Raw genomic sequence first — 15,516 nt, 5'->3', positions numbered from 1 at the left:
TATTTTGTCATTTCAACATTTCTCGGTGTATTTTAAGGCCTGGTTTATTTTTAACGAACAAATCTAGGACTCTGAGCCAGATGACATTTATTATGCAACATCGTGCAGTATTCATATGTTTACTGCGAATAGGCTGACTCTTCCATACCCCAGCAGAAGGACCAGCTAGGAACACACAGGATCCACTTCATGTACCAGATCGCCAGCACTGGGAAACACGTTCATTCATCTGCTCTGTGTCTTTCAATGTCTGAATGAGGCATGTAGCTTTTTAACAAACTTCCCCATTATTCCACTGGCAGGGAAACAATGCGTTCCACCCCAGGCCTGGTTTTTACCTTTAGGGTCTCTCTTTATCCACCTTTGGCAGAACACACATCTTCCCCCTTCCCACGCCCACATTTCTCTGTCTAGATTCATTTTTTACTCTAAATCCACCTCGAGTCCGTTTCATAAATTTTCCCTCCCTCTCACTACTTCCCCTCTTCTTCCAGATGGACTTTTTTTTTTTTCAAAACTTTCAACATAATCTGGCTGTGATAGATGGGGGTGTGGGGCTGACCACATGCCTCTGGGTGAGGGGAATGGCATCCACATCAAGGAGGATTTTCTTTGGAAAGGGGTGAACTGGAGGTTGCTGCTTCCGGGAGCCGCTCCAGTGGACACCTTCTCAGTGAAGGAATGCAGAAGCAGGAGAGGATAGGAGATCAGACTTATAGGTCCACGCATTAAAACCTGGAGATCGCAAACATTTGGATGATTGTACTTTCAATACGTCAGTGCAGCCAGACACAAAGTGAAGACAGTGAATTCCGATATTGGAGCTTATTGTTATATAAAATACTTGATTTGATTTGATAGAATTCATAACCTCTTTGCTCATCTGCCTCCCAAGGCAAAAACGGTGAGGAAGGGTTTGTATTTAAATTTTATGAAGTCAGTGTTTTGGAGAATCATCACTATCTGCACCGCAGGAAACGGCTGAGAGTGAAATTGAAAATGTATGAGAAGAGGATTTAATATTCTCCTTTTGGTTCCTCCCTCCTCTCAGTTGTAGGTGTTTTCTCTGCACGTCATAAATATGGTGACGCGCTCACGATTGGAACATGTTGGGATTTACAGAGAAATTCCAGTGGAAGAGTTTGTCGATCGCAAAATAACGAATGTTGGCAGCTCCAAGACTGGAAAACAAATAAAAAACAATATTGCAGCCAATAAAACACCGCGATGCACTTTATTTTCGCATCTAGTTTTCCTGCCAAGCTGCAAGATGGAAAAAAAATAACAAGGCAGTGATTTTCCTCACACTTCGATAAATCTAGCAGATATTTTTGTGTCCTCTGAGTAAAGTTGCTGCAGTTGCCTTAAATTCCCTCCTTTGCCGGGCTTGGCTTGCAGCTCCGTAGGGAGATTGATTGTAAATCAGCTCCCCAGAATGTCTCAGTTATGTTACCCAACACAATAAAAAAAAAGGTGAAACCAAAATCAGTCAAGGCACTTTCTTTTGTCTGGAGCTTGTCTGATGAAACAGGGACGAGGGAAAATCCAGGGCTTAACATCCGGCTTCAAATCTTACACAGTGTCGATTTCACAGGGATCAGAGTAATTTCTGGCACACTCGCAAAACTTTCTCGACGGCATCAGCCGGCCTTGATTGTTGGTGCTGTACAACTCGACAAATGCGGCCAAAACCCTTAGCGCTGCCGCGCCGCCGATCGCGTCGCACACACATTCACGCGTCGCACAAGTGCTGGAGATGAAATTTCAGCCGGGTTATTTCTTTCTGACACACCATCCCTGACGGCCTTGCCTTTGTGCCGACCATCTCCGCTGTAGCAGAACCCCCCCCCCCCCACACATAGAGGGACATCTCCTGGGGTGCATCTGGGAGAGTTTAGGGTCCATGTGGTAATGGTTTGAAAGAGGGACGTCAACTGATCAGAGAAAGATGTGCTGCTAGCAGGCTACGCAGCACATGTTTGGATCCCAGGGCTCTTATTTGCTCTGTCTCGCCCTCTTAAACATTTCTGTGCCCTGTTCCTCCGGAAGACCCCACACCCACACACTTTTTATTTAACCTCCTTAACCTTTTTCCGCTTCTTGTCCATCTCCATCTTCCGTCCTCCCGTCTGTTAAAGTGATCAGGGAAGGTTTTTAGAAATGAAAGTGGCCATGACGAAAGGCTGAGGGATCTGCTGCGACCATCCATCGGATCCTCTCGCGCTTTCTTCCCCCTTCTCTACTTTCTTATGTCTCCCTCCTCTCTCCCATGATCACATTACTCTTCCCCAGTTACCTCCTCAACAGCAGCTGATGTAATCCTAGTATAAAGTCCTGTTCTGACCGCAACATACTCTTGTCCGCAACCATCACTCACTCCTACTGTTTCTTAAACCTCCGTCAGATTAGACTTTCATTTGGAACTAAGTGTATGAGTCTAAGGTTTCCACTGCCCCAGTTCTGGATGAGGAGATTTCAAAGTTATGTGCTCGGAATTAGTTTGTTTGAAAGGCCACAGAGAACATCCGTGCACCACATGGGCGCTGGGTTTCAGTAAGGATGCATTCGTGACACGCAGCCTGAACGTACCTTCAAGGAAGGACTGGACCCAAGCAGACCCACCTGCTTCTGCGAGGCTGGTCCCTCTTACGCAGGGCTGGAAAAGGCTGAGGCCCGACTCAACACGACAGTCGTGTGATGTCTCCAAATATTTGCCATAGATGATGCAAGCTGCAGGTGCAGGGTCCATGTTTATCCCAGTCATTTCTCGGGTGGCCTGTGTTAGCATTCTATCGGGCTCGTCCGGCCCTACGAGGTTTCCCCGGCCTGGAAATGAGCCCAAATCATTGGATGTCAGATTAAATTTGGAGTGTCTGCAGGAAGGACGGAACCATGGTGCTAACTCATTACTCCATTTCCTTCTCATGTCCTGCTCGTCCTCTCCCCTCACAGTTCCCAGATAAGCGCACGTGCAAAACCGGTCCTAACAGTCTGGGTTATACACAGCGTCTTTGTCAGCCCGGAGCCGAGGAGGGGTCAGATGTGGAGGAGCGGGGGGGTGGGGGGGGTGGGGGGGGTGGCGGGGCTCCTGGAGCCTGGAATGTTAATTGGGAAGATTGTTTTAATAAGGCCCTCATCTTTGCAAATGCTGGGAGAGGGCTCGCTGGTGGGGCCACACAGGCGGGGGGGGGGGGGGGGGGGAGCAAGATATTGTCAGCAAACATAACCGACACAATATGAACTGTGCAACAACAGCTCAGGAACAAGTGGGTGAGGAGATTCTCCTGCTCTCTCGGTGTTTGCCGTGACGAGCATTCTGTGTTGACAAACGCACAATGTGTATATGCTCAACCATTTCACGTAGAGACGCCCACAGATTGGGGGGGGGACACCGAAGACGGAAGAGAACCATGTTGTTGGGTCAGCTTACAGGAGCTACAGCGAAACATATGTGAGCTTATCTCCAGTGGTATCTGCTCCGGTTTATGAGAAATCCGTTGAGATGTTTGAGTGTGTTTTATCTGGTGCTCACAGGATGAGCCAAGTTTACCAAAACCTAAAAATAAAGGAATGGCATCAGCGGGTATTTTCAGAATCAACATCCGGACTCTGGAGGATAATCTGTAACCCACACTGACGGCAGTTTTCCCAGAAACTGTTTCCTCTCTGTCAAACAGGTTTTAGATTGATAGTTTGCAGCAAATATCCTGATTTCGAAAACACACAAAGAGACAAAAGACCTGCTTTTTTTTTTGGCAAACCTCAATCTAATAACATCTGCAATCCGCAGTCTGTGTCCTCTAGAGTTGACAGAGGGGACACCACGGCCCCTGTGGCTTCCTCCCATGTCCCCTGTGAGTGGGACAGTGAGGGAGCGCGCTGCACAGGTGTTCATGTGAGTGCCAAGCGCTTGTGTTACATGTTGTTTTGTGTTTCCACAGAGAAAGCTTCAGGGTTAACATTTCCACAGCGATAAGAGCCTGTCTGCTCGTCTTCTCAGTTTCTCTCCTTCCTCAGGGAGCCATCGGCAGAGCCTCGCTGTCAATGCTTCCATAAGCTCTGACAGGTCATCTTTTGTTGCGTACGTTAGGGAATTTTCCTCCTGCAGGTTGATTTACCAGTGACATCGGCCTCATTGGGGTCCTAATATCACGTGAAACCCTTCGTTTTCTAGCGAAGGCGGAGTGTTTTACTTCTCTGAGCCAGCTGCTAATGCTAATGAGAAAAGAGTGTTTAATACACAGTCATAATCCGAGGTGCCTGATGATGAGTTCGCACGACAGGTATCCGAAGGTCCTTCGGAATGAAAACAGCCGCGTGAGACTAAACTGCCAGAAGCTGACAAATCCTTAAAATGACTTGTCTATGTTTTTCACTCATTAAACTGAAGTGTGAAAATCACACGCAGATGTCTATTAGACAGTTTGGTTTTTGGCAGCGCGCTTTGCTATCAGGATTTTATGGGATCTTTTATGTTTGTAATAGCAGCTTTATTTTTTTTTTTGCAGAGAAAGTGATTCCCAAGCTGTTTTTCCCCGCCAGATTCCACTCAAAAAACCCCTCTTTATTTTAGTGCAAGGTCTCCTCACCTCGCAGTCCAATCAAACATGGACTGTTTATTGAACCTGGAGGTGCCAAGTCACTCACTCACTCAGGCACTCACATAAACCGCCCTCCGCGCTGCCCTCCGCGCCGCCCTCCGCGCCGTGTTTGCCATCTCTCTCTCGCTCTTTCCTCTGTCTCTCGCTCTGCAAGCCTGACAAGAAAACTTATGGCCATTTAAACAAACGCAGGCACTCAATGGTCTCTCTGTCTGCACCGCCGTGGGGTAACATTTCCTTTATGTGGCGCGCGCGAGTGCGCCTGTGTGTCTGCACATGTTTACGTTTCCTTATGTTCGGCCATAATGCTGTTTGATATTAACGCACATGAGGTCCGCATGTGGACGCTGCCGTGCGCGTCCTGTGCATCCCTGCTGTGCACCTTCCTCAGCATTTGCTATCCGTGTATCGGTTAGTGGTACACGTGTTGTTCATTCTGCACATGCCAGTAACAATAGAGTGCATGATACATCTCTGCTGGATGAGCATCTGTGCAGGTGTGGACCCTAAAGGGAAGCTGTCTGTCTGTTTGTCTGTCTCGCCATGTTGACATATTTATGGGTGCCCATTATTTTGGCTGCCGAGTGTGTTTACCCATTCTGATTCAGAAAATGTGGACTCTATTATTCTAACAGAGGGATGACTTTTGTTCTTTGTAGCAATCATCTACAACCTCTCTCTGTGTTTCAGGCGGTTTATATCAGGCAGTGTACGTTAGTGTTTTTGCATGCTGCTGGAGATGAGAGGCACTCTTCGGGGTGGACAGGAGGGCGTGAGCTCAGAGCTGAGGAATGAAAAAGAGGGAAGAATGCCATGTCCGATCTCATCTCCCTGGTGGAGGGGCTAGGGGCAGCGGTGAGCAGGAGAGCAGCAGGAAAAGGCCAAAGTAGCCTGATGTAGATTCACACCCACCTGCGAAACGACAGGTCTGTGAGGTTCCAACGAGCTGTACGCAGCTGCCAAGTTATGTACCTGCGGGCGGTGATAGAGTGGCATGGGCTAGCATGCTGTTGCTATAAGCCTGTGTTTGATGTAGCTGCCCAGTGTGAGTGTGTGTGTGCTGAGGAGAAGTGAATTTCTTGAGGTCAGCACTGAGGGGGGTGTCAAAACAATTTCTTAGGATAGTGAGAAGAACATGAATGAGTGTTCAGGTACTGAGAAGACACACGGAGATGCTCCACATGCCGTGCAGTGTCAGGAAGGTCGAGCTGGTTGTGTTTCCTGGGACTTAGATTTGGTTCGTTTCATTATTTGCCTTTTGAATATTTACACTGGAACGACTGCTTTGCTCTTTTTTGAACTGTCCTCCCGGTTCTCCAGGTAATATTGTGCCAGACATTGTGGTTCCCGAGAGCAAAGGATCACGTTGGTTCAAGTGTAAAGAAGCATCACTGCCTGAAGGAAACCAGGAGACGAGACCAAAAGGAAGAACATGGATTTTCCTTCCTTTGCTTCCCTTTTTCCTTTTCTTGCAAGGATTATATGGGGTGCATGTGTTTTTTCTACTCTGCTTTTAAGTACATTTTCCTCCTTGTCTTCTGTAAACTTCTGTAAACTTTTCCTGTTATTAGTTCTTCTTCTTCTTCTTCTTCCCTTAAGGAGCCTGAGTGTGCATCTTGTTTGAAGAACAAAATCCCCCAGCTAAAGCCAGACCCATGCTGTGCTCCGTGTCTCTGCAGGATTGACTCTGGGTGCCTATTGATAAATCTTTAATTCCCTCGTGGGTTTGTTTTTGTATCCTTCCAAGGATTGCAGGGAAGCTTGTTGTACTTGGTTTAATTTCCTCAGAACAAAGCTCATCTGATCTTCCCACCCTGACTTGTGTGTGGTATTAAGTCTTCATTTTCATTAAGGTTGGAGGGCCAGCAGCACGGGAATCTCATTTTAATTTGACATTTAAACATCTGCTTTCAATTTCCTGGGGAAGATTGTGTTTGTGTGTGCGTGTGAGGGCGATCATTTCTGGAGGGGATGGACCAAAGAGGTTTCGGCTCTGAGAGCAGCCATCTCAGCTGACCTTTAGAGCGAGGCATGCGTGGAAGAAATGATAGCAGCTAATTACGTTAGCCTCGATGACATACAGTAGCTTGGATTTGCTACCGTGGACCTGGGGAGCAATTTGTCAAGCAGTAGAATGTGGTCAGATGAGGCTTGGCAGAGGTATTGGTTGCCACTCCAAACTACCGGTAAGCCTCCGCTTTATAGATATGGTTGTTTAATGGTTGTGCTCAGTCAGACGTTTGTCGTGCAGCGAGGCGTGGTGGCCTGATGAGATAGGCCCTGTTTTGTTTTTGCCCAAGTGAAAAGAGGAAACGGCACGCAAAATAGACCCTTTCCCCTTCACAAGACTGTCTGTCCGGACCCGGATATGTCACCGTTTTTATCCCACCATCGGCATATTTCAGCAAATCCAGGATGGACAAAGAGGCGACTTCACATGGGACCTGTGGCTTTGGCCTATTTCCACATATTAAGCCACAAACTGAAATTGCTTCTTTGTGTACGCCCTCCTGCAGGCACACACACACACACACACACACACACACACACACACAGAGTTTGGCCTCGCTGTTAATAGCGCAGGAAATATTATCTGCTGGGGGACAGCTGCAGGCTCGCTGCGCAGACAGAATGGTCGAGTAGGCTCATTATCCCAAACACAGACCACACCGAACATGCAGACACATATGCTTTCAGCGCAGCGTGCGCACCTCTTTGTGATGTTTGTTACCCCGTTTCTGGCTCCCAGAGCAAGAGCATGCTGGGAGACAGGTGACCCACGCTGGATGGAAGGAGGAAACAGGGATGCTTGGATGTTGGGTTCGACCAAGGTAGCAGAGGATCAGACTCTAACACGACTTCTGCTCAGTTCTCCAGGCTCTCCCGCCTCGCTTTCTTTTTCCCGCTCATGCCTCTATCGGTGAGGATTTGTGTTCCACTGCACGCAGATGTCCGGGGCTGTCTTCCCCGCCGCCCTCAGCTGTGTTTATAACAAAGAGGTGTCGGTTTGGAGGAGCGTGGTGGAGGAGTGAGCACTGTTGAGGAGGACTCTCCCTCTGGCCTCAATCTAGTCAATTTAACATGCCTCCTTCCCCCTAGTTTTCCCACAGCAGCTCCCTTTTTTAGTCTGATAGAGGGACAGGCACATCTGCATGCTAGCGAATATGTAGACTTAGCCATAGGGGTCAAAACTAGCTGAGAGGAGATGGTGTGCACCTAATGTAAAAGCTAAAAGAAAAAACTTTATCGACAAACACCTGGCGGTAAGATAAAAGGTCAATCATGGTGCGTTAAAAGCTTTTATGATAGTTCTTTGCTTTGCTTTAAATGTCATAAAACATTGTCGCCTGATTTGCAATGAATTCTACGGTCAAAGATCTTGAACTTGCACGTACCCGTAAACTCGAGGGTGGACTCATTTCAATATGTTACGGCCATAGTCGCCACACGTATCCCTCCGCCATCAGCCTCTCATCTCGGTGTCAGCAGATCACTCCGCAGACCAGGTGGATCGTTCTGATGCAGACGCAGACGTGTTTCTTCAGTTGTAGCTCGAATGGATCAGATGTTTGGTGTTTACATTTGCATTCCTTGATGGCTGCATCTGCTTTGAGCCGCGGCGAATGAGCTCACCCGCCATGCAGCTGCGCCACTGAGTTTAACTTGGAAAGAGAATGAGTGTTGAAATTTTAGGGGATTGCACATGTTCATTATTCATATGTGCACACTGTGTGTTTAACAGTGGAAACACAGTTATTTTTGCTTTGTTTTTGATTAATGAGGCCCTTTTATGTAAAAATGAGGATGAAAGATGTTACGGATGTGCAGCCAAGGAGTAGAGATGCTTTTAATATGTTTTTGACTCCAAATCCAGTTTCCTTCCTTTGGATTGGACTCTTACTCCGCGTTGCGAGGAGCAGTATCTGAGCTCAGCGGTGACCAATTAAGTGCTTAAAGGGTTTAGTCAGGAATTTGTTGGCTGTCAGTAGGTGAGGGGTCCTGGAGTGGGTCCCACTTTGATCTGTGACTGAGGTGATCTGAGAATGAGTTTAGGAGCGTGAGACAATGGGAACACTTCTTTATCCCCCCCAAAAACAGACAAACCCGTGGATTTTTATGCGGCACGTTGACAAAAGTGCGCTGTGCTGAGCGCCGTGTGTGGCCTCACACTTACGAGCTCTCCTTCCAGTTATTTTCATAACTGTTTTATGGGTGTGCTGTGAAGCTCGGAAAATGGTTCCTTACGTTCGGAGTAAGGAGTGAGCGCGTTGCTTTTTCTTTACTTGACCCTCTTAATAAAGGTCACATTCATCTGTAACTCCAGAGATTCGTAGCCCAGAGATGCACTGCGGTTCCTCAAGAAGTAGATCTGCATTGATCTGCTCTGTTGGAGCTGCCAGTTAGAAAAAAAACGTCAATGTGATGCTCTAATGAGAGCAATCCTTTTAGATATGCTGGTTCTGTCATTTCTATTTTATTATTTTTGCATAAATGAAAATCCCGACGCATCTATTCTGGATTAAATTACATTCAGGAGTAAGATGCTACGACCTGGCATGTCACAATAATGAAAATCCACAGCAGCGTGTTGTCTTTTTTTAACCTCATGTCTTGCAGTGAAAATCGATGCAAATATGAATGATCGCTCGGCAGAGTCCTTAAGGCAGCGGCGTAGGATTGGAATCCAATGTAAATTTTCATCTTTGTTTGGATGCCTTCCAGCGCAGAGGCATGTAAATGCGTGTCAGCAGCAGATGAAGAGAAGTGATGGAGAGGTGATCGGCATGCATTAAAATGCTGATTCGTGTGCTTGATAAGATTCAAACCAGAATGACAAAGAGCAAGGTCATCGTCACGATGTACATGTGCTCATCACCACTTTTTCTGTACCTTTTTTTAATGTATATTCACTAGCATATATTTAATCCAGTTTGATGCTGCTGCCTCTGTTGCTTTATCATTATTGGGTGATCTGTTATTTTTTTAAATTCAGCAAGCTAATATCGTTTTCTCTCCCTTCTTCTTTAATTTTTGCAGTTTTACGCGATGACTTCAGGCAAAATCCTGCAGATGTGATCGTGGCGGCCGGAGAACCCGCAGTCCTGGAGTGCCAACCCCCACGTGGACATCCCGAGCCCACCATATCATGGAAGAAAGACGGCGTTAACATCGACGACCGAGACGAGAGAATCACCGTAAGGCTTCCTCCCTCCCCCTTTGTCTTTGCAGCTGTGACTTAAATCGCAGCATGGATGATGGGAGACACGATGACCCAGCGATGCCGGTCAATTCAGCACCATCGCCGTCTGCAAACGATTGATTTGCTTGGCTCATTATTCGCATCGAGCAATTGCAGAACCCCAGGAAGGCATTTTGGTGGCAACAGCCTTTAATGACTGCGGGGGGGAGAGAATCGGTCTTCTCGCTTCATCCGTCAGCAGCGCCGCATCGATCGGGGACGGCCTGCTGATGAAATCACCTCAGGAGCGTCGATATAGCGGAATCGCGGAGTAAAAAGTCCTTCTCTGCTGCGTCCCGCCACGGAGAAGCCAAACGGCTTTGATTTGAAAGCAGACTACCGATTAATTCAATCACCAGTGAAGTCAGAGCTGCAGCTGTCCGTGCCTGCTGGGAGGCCATCTTGATAAAATGTTGCTCTTTTTCTCTGCTTGTTTTAAATTAATACTGACTTCATCCGCGCTTCGGGGAAAGTAAGAAGGGTCGGACTCAGCACTGGGCTAATAGACAAAGGTAATGAAAGTAATTAGCTGTGGTCTGGATCCAGTTTACGCGAAGTGAGATGTGTTTCAGGGCTCTCCGCTGTTAAGGAGTCAAGTAGCTTGGCCAAGTGTCGATGGTGGCTAACCTCACAGTTCAGGCTTGGAAAACCAGTTTAATAAATGAGCTCCACTAGTAATAATAATCTAAAAAACCTCTGAAATCCACATATTTATTTTTCAGTAAGTTAAAAATCATGATTTATTGCTGTTGGAAGTCCTGTGAAGGGCAGTGTTGGACCGACTGATTTTCATTTCTTATTTTTTGCTCAGTCAGCCTTGATTCTAACTCAAACTCCCTAAAAGTGCAGATGTTAGTTTGAGGTTCATCATGAAAAATAGGATTTGGCTAAAGAACGAAAGAATCATTAAAATCGCATTGACACGTCGCCTACGAAACTGCACTTTCGACTCTTCTCTCTTCCACGCCGTGATCTCGCTCATGCACTGTTTGTGTTTTTGCTCGGCGAAGGGGGAAACGTGCACGCCGCTGCTTTACCCCAGCGCTGGAACTGAAGGCAGGCTTTGGGGCACCAGCTGGTGCTGCTCACTGTAAACTTCCTGTCAAGCACAAAACCTCACAGTCTGAGCGTTCCCAGCAGAGCACTTTGAAAGTAGCACTAAGTGTGTGCAATCAAGTGTGATGACTGACTGAAGTCTAGACGATGTCCTGTGGACAGCAGCGCAGATTGTATTAGAAAAAGGACAGCCAGGGGGTTATGACCAGGGAGTTTGGGTTTTTTATGGAACCGCGTATGAGAGAATTTTGGGCCATAGCGAGGGAAGCGCGGGCTGGAATTTTTATAATGTGATGAACAGCTGAGCTCGTCAAAGGGCCCCCTTGCATTGTTGTGTTCGGGCCATTCCTCCCTCTCTGCAGCCTGCAGGAACGTGCAGTCTCCTTGGTGATGGCCGGTGATCTGAACAAGGTCCCGAGCCGCATGCAGCGGGGATTTTTCTCCCTGCTCTCCACTTCACCGGGCTTTTCGATTATCCCGGGATAAGGAGGAAGCAGAGAGGAACTCGCGTTCTTCTGGCAGGCTGCGCATAAACGCCGGCGACCCGCTGCGCGCCATCTCGCATATATTTGTAGCTCGATGTGAGTCGGCTGTGAAAAGTTTCCTGCCGGGCCGTAAAAAAACCCGAGGCGGGTCCGACGCTGTGTGCCCCCGAACACAGCTGTCTGCAATTCTGTGAGAATTGCAAGCAGAAGCCGAAGAACCGCCAGCGTGTCTGTTTTGACCGGGACGCGATTCTGTCACCAACACAAACAGCCCAAATGCCCCACATTGTCCTTCCCTTTGTGCAGTTGTTGAGACTAATTATCCGTCTGGAAAATGAACACCCTCCCTCACTGCCGTGTGAGTCCGGGCTGAATGGAGGATTTTCCATTATCGACATTGCCAAATGACAGAAGACAAAAGGCAGCGGGATGGAGCCATCTCCGTGTAATGCCGGGATAATGGCTAAATTGTTGGGGCTTTCTGCTGCCGGTGTGCTTTGCCGCGTTGAGTGGAAAGGATATGCGCGAATAAAAATAATTTATTTTGACCCCCTCTAGAGTCTCTTCTGCTCTCACCCTCCAAATATCCCTGTGGGGAACGGTCACTTCCATGCTGGGGTAAGAATATGGATAAAGTGGATGGGGCTTTAAGTGGATCCTCATGTCAAAGCCCCGTGGAACCGACAGCGCACCCCCACACTTTGCTCGCTCTCTGGTCTGGCCTGACCTTGGGCCTTTTGTGAGTGTCACAGCGTTTTAACGGCTAAGCCTTTCCTCAAACAAACAGTAACATAATGATACTTCAAACCCCTCCAGCACCGCGGGGTGCCCCCCAACAAGCCAGACCTTTACAGGCTCTTCAGGTCTCCGCATCCTGCTTCTCCACAATGAATATTAAGCAGGGGTAAAAGGCTGAGGAATGTGTTATCCCTGCCACTTTTGGGGGGCGGGGGCAAAAACATTCTTGCACGTGTTTGTCACAAGTGAGGAGCTCTTGAGTTTTAACATCGCCATCACAAAGAAAAGCGCTTCGTGCAGGATCGTGTGTCGCGTTTTCTGTCAGTGCTGCTCTAATGAGGGGATCGGTTACCTGCGAGCAGGAGGGCGTCCCGCTCCTCTAGGCCCATGTGTGCATTTAAAACCTCAAGCCCCTTCGAGGTACAGGGATCACCCCCGCTCCGGCGCTATTGTCTGTCCCTGTGCTGACTGGCGTGGCTGTGAGCTCAGAGAGGAGACGAGGGGCCTGAGCCGGGGCCGGAGCTGCCTTTCTGACTGCCTGAGAACAAAGCACCTCCTCTGGCCTGTAATCAAAGCCCTGGGAAATAACTGACATGATATTCACCTGGACAAACACACATTCACCGCATGTGAGTGTGCGTGTACTTGCTTTCACTTGCTCTCCATTTTGCTGGTACCCACACAAAGCGGTTCCAAGAAAGCCAGTGTGTGAAGCAGGCTGAACAATGGCAGGTGAAACTTGTGTTGTGTGCGGGGCCGTGTGTTGTGCGGTTTCAGGTGTTCCCCGGGGACCTGCGGTTATGTTGGCTTGGGAAGCTCATGAGTGATTGGCAGAGGAGTGGGAACAGCAAAAAGGTCAAGGAACTGGTGTCCAACCCTGGAAGTGACCTAATAAACAGCATTTTCAAGCATTTTGCCATTTTGGATTTGAGTATATGATATCATGGAATTGGAATGGCTTTACAAGTGTCTCTTAGACTCCAATGTTGCTTTTTTTTCCTCTATTAGCCTCTCACCCCCTACTTTTATTCCCCCCCAGATCCGCGGAGGGAAGCTGATGATCACGAATGCCCGGAAGAGTGATGCCGGGAAATATGTGTGCGTGGGTACAAACATGGTCGGGGAACGCGAGAGCGAAATAGCCGAACTCACAGTATTGGGTAATTTTTCTCTTTTCTCCCTCCGTTCCTTGTGATGTGCACAACACAAGCACGATTACACTCGATTCCTGTTTGTCTGTGCTCATAAACAAACTCCAGATGTCCAGCTGTGCCGCTCTCATTCCCAGGGAACTAAATAGTGTCACTGACCTTTATCAGATGGAGTGTGAGATGACCTCCAGTCTTACACATAGCTATGAATCCCACATTGGCCCCAGAAGCCTCGTCTCCTATTTCACAATAACTGACCTCTGACCCCGATATTCTCCAGCTCCCAGACCTTTGATTTTTATCACCAGTTTCCTCTGTCTCCACTCTTCTGACCGCTTTTATCATCCGTTGGATTACGGTTTTGTAAAGACTGGGAATAAAACTAAAATGTCTCTTTTATTGGAAGACTTGTTGAAACCGTTTGTTTTACAGAGAGGGGGAAAAAAAAGAGTGAACCCCTGACTTGGTGTAGCCGCCACAGACTCTCAGAGCTAAACATTATGATGATGGGATTAGCGAGATGACAGGGTGGATTAGACTTGCTTTGCAGACTTTTTCACAGCCTTGTTTTCGGTTTATGTGTAATTTAACATTATCTGGGCGTAACTGTGGCATTTCAATGCATCTGTCCCGATGAATCTTAAGCTAACATATCTAATTAGATTGCTTTTTATAAATCTCTTGGAGCCGAGCAAACCAAAACAAAACCCAAGACTTGAGCCGGATTTAAGGAATTTCATCATTAAATGGATTCAATTTTAATCTGGGGATACAGGTCTGTGATGTGTAATTTACTTTTTAATTGATGTTTTGCTTTAATCCACTCAGAACGTCCTAGCTTTGTCCGTCGCCCCAGCAGCCAAGTGGTATTAGTGGACCAAAGTGTAGAGTTTAGATGCGAAGCCCGCGGCGACCCGGTTCCCACTGTACGCTGGAGGAAAGATGACGGGGACCTTCCCAAAGGGAGGTAAGCCTCACCTCCTGGCCCCTTGTTTTAGACCCTGTTCTTCCCTTTGTCCATGTCCTTGGTTGATTCTGGTGTTCATTATACTTCCTGTTCTCCAGATACGAGATCCGTGAAGATCACACCCTGAAGATCCGTCGACTCATCTCGGCCGACGTCGGCTCCTACACCTGCGTGGCGGAGAACATGGTGGGCAAGGCGGAAGCATCGGCTACGCTCACCGTCCACGGTAAGAACGCAGCCTTTTCTTCGCCCCACCTGTTCTCAGAGCGCTTTAAAATGAACATGTGGTCATCACTTCCAAATATTCTCCCTCAGTTAGCCGATTGATTTCTAATAAAAGAGAAATGCAAAAATCTATAGCTGCTACAGAGCCGTGCACATGGAGGATGAGCGGTGATTGATTTTGTTTCCCTACACAAGTGGCATTTCTCAAGTGTGTTGAGACCTACTGGACTATTTCTGAACCTATAGAATCTGTGCGTCTCCTGTGGCCCTCTCCGTCAGACATCTTATTAACACGGTTGGAATATAAAGCGGTCGGTCACACACCCTGAACATTCAGAAAGGAGTCATTGAAAGAAACTGGGGGGCTGGGATCCACCCCCCACCCAAACCCTCCTGGGAGTCAGAGGAACACAGGAGCCATTTAATGCCAAGCTAATGGGAATGCTGGGAGTTAGAGGAGGGATCGGCACTCGGGAGATTTGACAGCGAGCGGGCCGGGCCCCGGTGGCGGCTCTCCAACGATGCAGAACGGTTCGGGAAGTGGGGCCAGGGCCGCAAACCGTGGCGAAGTGTGTGGGGGTGGGTTTGTGCGCTGGGGTCGGTCATATTAACGTCACTCTCAGAAGGCAGCGCAGATATAAGGAGACAAGGCAATTTCATTCATCGGCCAACCCCCACCCAGACCCCCCGTCTTCACACCTCTGCCCTTCACAATTAGTCCCTGATTTACTCTGTTTAAATCTTTAAATTGGTTCGAAAAGCAGAATTAGGCTCCCCTGTCAATATGCTGGACGAATCCTCTCCCCTTATTGCAGGTTTGACTCTTTTGGTCTCCCAGTTGAAATCTGCGTTAATGATTGAAGCCGCATCGATGCACCAGTTCAATACGCTCCTCGCCGGCCAGCTCATTTCATCCCTCCTTGGCAGTAACCCCCCCTCCCCGGCACGTTTTACGAGTTAGAAAGGCAGCAACTAATGGGCGAGGACATAAAACACACACTTGAACAAATAAAACCAGCACAGACCAAGCGAGTAAATGATTGTCCGTGCTCGC

At 48.0% G+C, this 15,516-nt stretch overlaps 1 protein-coding gene across 6 annotated transcripts in view; it reads left to right on the top strand.

Moving 5' to 3' along the window:
- The window catches only part of robo1 (roundabout, axon guidance receptor, homolog 1 (Drosophila)), a 143,518-nt gene that overhangs the window by 101,360 nt on the left and 26,642 nt on the right, over positions 1-15,516 (top strand). For all 6 annotated transcript variants that reach the window (XM_057049322.1, XM_057049324.1, XM_057049321.1 and 3 more), the window contains 4 exons: positions 9,639-9,796; positions 13,159-13,279; positions 14,099-14,237; positions 14,336-14,463. In XM_057049322.1, coding sequence (XP_056905302.1) covers positions 9,639-9,796; positions 13,159-13,279; positions 14,099-14,237; positions 14,336-14,463 — 546 coding nt within the window. The remainder of the gene's footprint in view (positions 1-9,638; positions 9,797-13,158; positions 13,280-14,098; positions 14,238-14,335; positions 14,464-15,516) is intronic.

This window comes from Takifugu flavidus, chromosome 12 (genome assembly GCF_003711565.1).
Source record: "Takifugu flavidus isolate HTHZ2018 chromosome 12, ASM371156v2, whole genome shotgun sequence".
In the NCBI taxonomy this organism is placed as follows: Eukaryota; Metazoa; Chordata; class Actinopteri; order Tetraodontiformes; family Tetraodontidae; genus Takifugu; species Takifugu flavidus.
The sequence above is the reverse complement of the archived record's forward strand: the minus strand, read 5'-3'. Positions and strand labels throughout refer to the sequence as shown.